Raw genomic sequence first — 8466 nt, 5'->3', positions numbered from 1 at the left:
AACAATATAAAGTAGTAGCTCCTTTTAAACCACCATCTGCGAAACCAACTGGATTTTGTCAGCAAACTTCCCTCCCTGCCATTATATAATTTCACACACGCTCAACGCTGAACTCAAAAAGCTCCAGTCTTTTGAGACTTCTTCCTTCCTTTCTTCCTTCCTTCCTTGCTTGCATGCTTCCTTCCTTCCCAGTTGATTACAAAGTTAATCAATGAATCATCCGCCTAATTACGGTCCCAGCAACTCCAAATGCAGTTACGCAGAGATTGAGGGTGTTGATTTCGATGACCCCGTCTTCTCAAATCCCGACCTTTTCTCTCTCAGCTACTCTCACCGCCCCGCCACCGCCGCCATTGGCTTTTCCCCGCCACGCCCAGCAGCCGCGGCCACCCCCGGAGACGATTGCCCACAACCGCAACTGCACGTGCCTCTGCCTCCGCGGGTGCAGCAAAAACTGAACAGTATATGTGGGGAGAAACAGCAGCCGCAGCCGGACGCCGAGTTGAAAAGGAAGCTGGGTTTGCTGGGGGAGGAGAAGGCACTCGAACTCCTTGGTGACATTTACAACATCAGCACCCTCAGTGGATGCATTTGGTTCTTGCTCCACCATGACAAGTACCAGTGTACCCCTCATTCTCCTTCTCCTTCCCCTTCCCCTTCCAAGTCTGGCCCTGCTGCTTCTCCGCTTCTTCACAGCCCGTCTCCTGCTTCTCAAATCACTCCTGGTCGTCAAGGTCAGATTTTTACTTCATGGGTTGTTTTGTTTTGGTTGATCAGCGATGGGTTTTCTTTGCTGATTATTTTTAAATCCGATTTCTGCTATTTCTGTCGAAGAATGCGAGAATCCCACGTGGGAAAATTGCCGCTTGATAGAAGAAATTTGATATAGGTCTAATTTTTTTAGCCAAGTAAATTTTTTAAGTTTTATTATTTTATTATCAATAATTATCTCTTAAATAATAAGATTTATTATAAAAATTAAATTTCTTCATAATTATCTTTTTAATTAATTATTTTTTTGTTCTTTCTTGTTCTTTATCCCGTTTTAAACCCTATTTATGGATTTTATTTTTTATTTTTATAATCAACCTATATTACAGGTTAATTATATTTATTTACTTATATGATAGATTTTTTTTATAATCAAGTAAGATTCATGTGTCATATATTATGTTTTTTTCTACCAATTAAGTTTCATATCTTACTTATAGGTATGATATATATTCATATATTTGTTACTTGAGTTAGGGTAGAATGATTTGCAGATAGATTTATGTTAATATATTATTATTTTTGTTATAAGATATTAATTATTACATATAATTAGATAATTGGACTCATTCCTAAAAACCATATATGTTTTTGAACTTGGATCTAAAAGCCCCTAAAATGAATTACAATGTATAAAGAATGGTTTCACTGCTAATAATGCCGATGCCCCCTTGTGATAATTCTCTCGTTTGTTGGTTAGGACAATATCGGTGTGATTAGTAATTTAGCAGTGGACCGTTAGTCCGTCCCATTGAAATCTTGACAGTTACGTTATGCGAGTTGCAGGGAGTACTAGTGGAGGACAGATGCAATTGCATTCCTATTTCTTTCCATCTCCATCAAAATCTGTACGCGCATCTCTTTTTCAAGGCCCATCATCTGCTCCTATCACTCCTGTTCGTCAAGGTGAGGTTTTCGCGTTGAGTTTTTCTTTCATGGGTTGTGTCATTTCTGATTGTTTTTCTTTTAACCCATTTTTTGTCTCGATTACGTGAGTTACAGAGCAAGCTGCAGACCGTGGAGGAAGAGTGAGGCCATTCAATTCCTCCTATCCCTCGGATTCTCCTTCGAAAGCTGCCCGTACTTCTCTCTTTCAAGGCCCGTCTTCTGCTTCTCCTCCTGCTTCTAAGTCTTCTCTCGCTCCGGTTCGACTTTTTCAAGGTCAGATATTTTGCACTTTCTCTGTTTCATGGTTTTCATTCATCGTGATCAACTGTTTGTTTGTGATAACTATCTATTTTTGGAGCTCTCACTCATCAGTCCTTGGTTGTAGACCAACCAAGACACGATGGGCAGGCACAATTAGAAGCTCTAGGCGAACTTGAATTCAGGAGACAGTTTCTGATATTAAACTACGCCGGAGGGTATGCGAAAGTTGGACTGTGGCTTATTTGGTTCTGAATTTCCTCTTGATTAAACCGTTTACTTACCTGCTTTTGGGTTTCTTTACTTATGTTATGTATCTATTTTTTTAGAACGAAGTTAGAAGATGTCCCAACACCAAAGACTATTAGAAGTTGGAAAGATATGCCAATGCAGCGGTTTGAGAACACAGTTTGGGAAACTTTGGGTAGGAAATATGCTCGCAAGGAAAACCGACAATGGGTGAGTATCACTCTCAAAGCTGGTTTATGTTTAAATTAATGAATTACCATAATCTTTGCTGGTTGGTTTTCACTCTTGGCCTACTTTTTATTCAAGTTCCTGTAAAGAAAATTGGACTTTTAACGCTGTTCACTGCCACTGGCTTCTTTAGTACTGGCATCAGCCAATCTTTATCCATTACTTTTAGTCTATATGCCTAATGCCCTAATGTCCCTTTCATGTTTTCGGTGGGATGTAGACTTTGGATTTGGAGTCTGGAAAAGCATACGGCTACCATTGTGAAGTCGCTGTGGATGGGAGCTACAATTTTAAGGTTTTTACTCCTACCCCCAGTATAATTGTGATCGCCCACAAACATGTGTCTGCATGCTTGCATATGGGTAATCTGTTTGTAGTTCCTTTCTGACGTCGAATACCTGATATATATTGTTATTTTTCAGGGCCCCTATCTACACACCGCAAAAAGAACTCTCCTACAGAAAGTTTTAGGAGACGACAGCGTTTTAATGGTGAAATTTGCCGATGCGAAAGATCCCTGCAAGCAGAGGGACCTTTATGCTGACTATAGCAAGGTCGCTAGAGAAGGGATTCTTGTTGGTTTGCGCCGATATCGTTTCTTTGGTATGTCTTTAATGCCTTCTTATGTGAAATTTGAATTCACAATTTTGAAGATGTTTTACTTCCTTAACCACTTTGATCTTATTCTTTCCCGTGCTTTTCTTGATTGCTCAAAAGTATAGTTTATCATGTTACTTCACATACTGGAAGTAGGACGAGAGTGATGACATGGTTTAAACTTGGGATTCTATATTTTTGAAACTGATTTTTATGTTATTTAGACCATTTATCAGTGGTGAACTTTTAACGTATATTTGACAGTTGAACCTGTTGTGTTCATTTCATTCAGTTATTGAGAATTCTAGTACGATTGATCATTATTTCTGTCTTTCTTAATATGGTTATGAATCAGTGTTCAAAGATGGTGGCAATAAAGAAAAGACAAAAAGCTCGACTTCATCACCTGTGAAGTGTTACTTTATCCGTGTGGACTCTAGTGCCGCGATTGACAGGGGAGAAGATTATAAAATATCTAATAAAACGATTCATGAAGCAAGATGCATTTTCATGCATCCACATACTGTGTCCACTGTGAGCAACTACATGATTAGGTATGTCGCTGTCTATAACACACAAAGTTTCTTTTTTGATGTTGTATGGAAGCATTTTTCCTTAAGGTTCTAAGCTATCATCTTTCTCGGGGATTCAGGTTTTCACTTATTTTGTCTAGGACAGAGAGCTTAGAAGTAAAAGATTGGTCTCTTGTGAGGGTTGACGACATTGATGATGAGTATTGTCTGGTACGATCCTCAAACTATCTTTTCCGGTAAACTTGCCATTCCTAATTATATTTAGATATCCTTTTCTTTTGTTTAATCTTACCATGCAGTTTATTTTTTATTTTTTGTTTTCAATAAACTGCAGGATGCATACGGTAATCATATCTATAGAGACGGCAAGCCTCTTATACATTCAGATGGAACTGGATTCATATCAGAGGATTTGGCGTCCCTTTGTCCAAAAGAATTACTGAAAAAAGAGTTCAGCAATGAATACTTTGAGGTTTGTGATTCTATATTTTAGGTAAATTGGAGATTTTGAATTAAGTTCGCTCAATATATTCTCATTTCCTTTGTGCTTTTGTTTTCCACCTGCTTTCCCCCTGTAGCCTTTGCTCATGCAGTGCCGACTTTTCTACAAGGGCCGTGCTGTGAAGGGAACCTTTCTGGTCAATAAAAAGGTATGATTTCTTTCATTTACTTATGGAAATGCCCTCATCATTACTGAAGTAAATCGAAATAATACAACCCCAATTACAGGTTCATGCATTATAATGAAAACTTTAGAGAATAGTTCTGATTAACATTGTTTTCTTCATTATCTAAATTTCTGACGTCCTATACTATTTACAATCTTCTATGTCCAACGTTGTAGCTACCACAAAAAACGATCCAGATTCGACCATCAATGATTAAAGTTGAGACAGATCGAAAGATGCTGGATGGTCAAACTGTGAATTCGTTGGAGATAGTTGGAGTAAGGTACACCCATTATCTAGCATGTATCTTTGCCTAGTTTGTATTGCTCCCCCTACAGTTGAGAATTTCAGATGCAGAGCAAATTATTGAAGGCGTAGTTTTTAAGCTGACGTTTTCATCTTCCAGTACAAGGCCTAGGAATACAAAATTTTCGAGGAGTTTAATTTCCCTTCTATGCCATGGAGGGGTGCCGAAAGATTATTTCATGGAGTTACTGATGAAAGATCTGGAAAATACTCATGGTGTTTTCTGCAATAGGCGTGCAGCAGCCAAAAGTAAGCTGATATTTCTTTCTTTTCAAATGGCTGCCAAATTCTTGTTTTGATACATGTCCATGGATTAAATAACATTCTATCAAATTTATTTTTCCCTTCACTATTTCTAGTTCCTTGGTGGGTTTTGTTCCTTCATCTTCTGTATTTGCAGTTGCCTTGAGCTACGGCGGGATGGATTATGACTACAACACATTTAAGATGATCTCTTCTGATATTCCTCTAGAAGAATCATATTTGCAACATCGTTTATCATTCCTGATGAAAGAGGAAAATACCAGTCTTAAAAAAGGGAAAATTTCTAGTCCTCAGAGTTACATGTTGATGGGGACTACTGATCCAACAGGGATTCTGGAAAAGGATCAAGTTTGCGTTCTTCTGTATGTACAATTTCTGGCATTTTTTAATCCTCTCCTGTCACACAAAATTCATTAAATAATTTCATGAAATTAGCTATAAAATACAATCGCTTGATTACATGTTGTACGATAAAATCATAGAAGGAATGAATTAATCTGCAACGGCAATATTTGTAGTTTGGTAAAATGTTTATCCAAACAACTGAGACGTAAAATCTTTAATCTATGTTATAAGATGGTATTATCTAGTTATGCTGTACAAGTTTTCGTAGTTTCTTGCTTTAGGAGTTATAGTTGCACTAATGTATTATGTATATTATGTTTCTACGGATTATGAACTAAATTTTCCATGTAGAACTGTTTTTAGTATATGTTATAATATGGTTTTAGTTATTTGGATTGTTTTCTTGTTTCATGTGTTCTAAAGGTGTTACTCTGCATTGTTGCTTTGTCGATTCATGCGGATCTTAATGTCAATAGATATGGTTCACTTATCGTTTGAAGGTTTAATTTTCGGCCCAACGACATTTGCAGTGACAGCGGGCCAATTCAAGGAGAGGTCCTGGTGTACCGGCATCCAGGTTTACATTTTGGTGATGTTCATGTTTTGAAGGCCACCTACGTGGAGGAGTTGAAAGAATTTGTCGGAAATAGTGGCTTTGCTATATTCTTCTCTCGCAAAGGTTCGCGTTCAGTAGCTGATGAAATGGGTGGTGGAGATTTTGATGGCGATCTATATTGGGTCTCAAGAAACCCACGGGTTGGCATTTACCTAAAGCATGATCACTTTGTCATTATTTTGAAACTTCAACATGCACAGACCATCTAGAACTACTTAACCAGTTTATGCATGGAATGGAAATAATTTTGTTCATCATTAATTCTTGGAATTATTTCAGCTTTTAGAATGTTTCAAACAAGGTGAACCTTGGATCGATACTTCATCAACGCCCAAAGCTGCCACCACCTTACCACCAAGTGCGCTTTTGCCCGATCATATAGAGGATGTGCTCTTTAAACAATTCTTAACAACTAGGTTTGAACCGAGGTATGGTGAATCTGTATTTAGACCCATTACGGTTGAATTACATTGAAATTCTGGTTATATTTAGGTTCCAAATGTGTTGTAGTTACTATTTTCTCGATGGTTAATGCTCTTAGCTTTAGTAGAACCTTTTGATATCGTTTTGAATGCTTTAAGGTAGCATAGTTCAGTAATTCTACTGGCAAAAGGAAACTTTAAATTCCAATTTTCCTTATTAACGTTTAGTACGTTCTTGACCGTTACAAAGTGTCAAGTAATTGTTGAACCTCATTTTAATTTGGTTTCCATTTTTCTCGATATGATATCAGGTGGTGGATCTCCCTATTTGTTTAGACTGAGACGGCAGTCTCTGGCTATGGTTCATGCTTATTTGTATTAAATTTGTTTATAAATCAAACATTTCATCCACAGCATGTCTTATGTTTCTGGTGCTCAAAATAATTTCTGTTTTTTCAGTTATGCGATGAGTACGGCTTCTGACAACTGGTTGGCTTATATGGATGAATATTTGACCCTGGGAGATGGTCATGAGAAAACCCTTACGAAGGCAAAAATGCTGCGGTTGGTTGATTTATACTACGATGCTTTGGATGCTCCAAAAAAATGTCGAACGGTTAGTTCTGTTGTTTCGTGCTTCAGTCATGTTATTGGATGATATTAATATGACTTTATCTTACTTTCTCTCCTGGATGTTATACAAATGGAACTTTTGTCCGTCTTCGATTACCCTTTGATTCGATTGCATATGGTGCAAGAACATTCTCACCCTCTTGCTGTTTTAAGTTCATGCATTGGAATGGGAATTCAGTAGCCAGTGTTTGGTTATTTACTGTTTGTGTATGATCTCCGGTGATTTAAAACTTGGATTTCACTTCTGAGTAACAGGTCAAAATCCCCAATGATTTGAAACCGCGGTCATTCCCCCATTACATGGGTAAGCTCAACTCGTACAAATCAACTTCCATTTTGGGATCAATTTATGACGCGGTGGAGGAATATCAACCGGAAGACACTTCTGACGAAGGTGATGAAATGCTTTTCTAATATTAGCTAGTCGTATTACATACGTTGCTGTCCATAGAAAAGCAAGAGTTTTGACTTTGCTCTTGTGCCTCTATGCATTTGTGCAGTAGTGGAAAAACTTCCTTGTTTCGATGTTGAAGACCTCCCCGAGCAGTGTCTGAAGAAGTGGTACGAACTCTACGAGCAGTACAGGAGTGAAATGACCTCCGTCTTGCAATACGATGATAAAGAGGGCAAGAATAAGGCTGCCGATAACCTCATAAGACGGTATAAAGAGGTAAGATTAATGAACAAACATTTCAGGACCTGTTATGTGTTCCGGTGCCTGTTCTGCTCTCACTGGTTTTTCTCAAATATTTTTGCAGATTCTGTATGGTTGTGAGGACTTAGAGAAGAGCACAAGGCCATTGGATGAAATATTCAACGAGGCACTCGCCATATATCGTTTCGCGTATGACTACGCTTGGAAAGCAAACGATGTAAGGAAATGTGGGTTTGCATGGAAAGTTGCAGGTTCAGCTCTCTGTAAGTATTACAAGACCAAACACGAGGACCGCACGTTTGAAGTCTCGTTCTCTGTTCTCAAGGACATCCTCTAATGAAAGGGGTACGGGGGCTCAAGATCCTCGGCTGAAATATTCATCCGAGAACCGAGGCACCCCCGCTCTGTATCGTCTGTGTATAACTTGTGAAGTGCTTGGAGGCAAGACGTGTGCAAGTAAATGCTGTATTAATGCAATGTAACATTATTCATGACTATATATGAAAAAGCAAAAATCATTTCCCAAATATTTGATTATCAATCAGTTAAATTAATAACATAAGAGTCGAAATTGTGAAAAGACAATAAAATTCTGTTGGAACGAAGGAACAAAACTTTAAGAAAGTGATTTTTGCACTATTTTTACAAGTTATGAATTGTTCTGGTAATTAGGGCAGTTGAGAAAGAGACATTCAAAAATTGAAATTTCAATTTAAACACAATGACAATATGATAGTCATTCGAAAAATATTTATTGTATGTCATTGTCAAAGCAGAAAATATGCAAAAGTTTTGAGAAATATTTTTACTCGTCATCCTATTAATTGTCTTAAGATAAGTTTAATTTAATTTTTCTATTACACAATCTCAAAATCTAAAATAATTTAATGATAATTAATCGGGAGGTATGCCGTCACCAATGAACTCAAAGTGTTTGCCTTGTTTAGTAAGCTTCTGAAAAAATCTGGATTGTCTAACCCTCCTCATCTTATTCCCTCTTATTTCTGTGGTCACGATTAAACCACGTTAACAT

General features: G+C 37.7%; 1 protein-coding gene across 1 annotated transcript; it reads left to right on the top strand.

Moving 5' to 3' along the window:
• Positions 1 to 7960, top strand: LOC137746956 (putative RNA-dependent RNA polymerase 5). Its single transcript, XM_068486959.2, has 20 exons — positions 1 to 734; positions 1558 to 1677; positions 1774 to 1932; positions 2045 to 2135; positions 2247 to 2376; positions 2615 to 2689; positions 2817 to 2997; positions 3347 to 3545; positions 3644 to 3734; positions 3859 to 3996; positions 4103 to 4174; positions 4369 to 4475; positions 4599 to 4747; positions 4899 to 5124; positions 5638 to 5863; positions 6003 to 6151; positions 6605 to 6761; positions 7034 to 7172; positions 7279 to 7448; positions 7537 to 7960. Exons 1-20 carry the CDS (start codon positions 212 to 214, stop codon positions 7768 to 7770), a joined length of 3336 nt encoding a protein of 1111 aa, XP_068343060.2. The 5' UTR covers positions 1 to 211; the 3' UTR covers positions 7771 to 7960.
• Positions 7961 to 8466: the final 506 nt, after the last annotated feature.

The sequence above is a fragment of the Pyrus communis genome, chromosome 2 (genome assembly GCF_041283825.1).
Source record: "Pyrus communis isolate YQ-2024b chromosome 2, ASM4128382v1, whole genome shotgun sequence".
NCBI classification, from domain to species: Eukaryota; Viridiplantae; Streptophyta; class Magnoliopsida; order Rosales; family Rosaceae; genus Pyrus; species Pyrus communis.
This window is presented reverse-complemented; position numbering and strand designations above follow the sequence as displayed.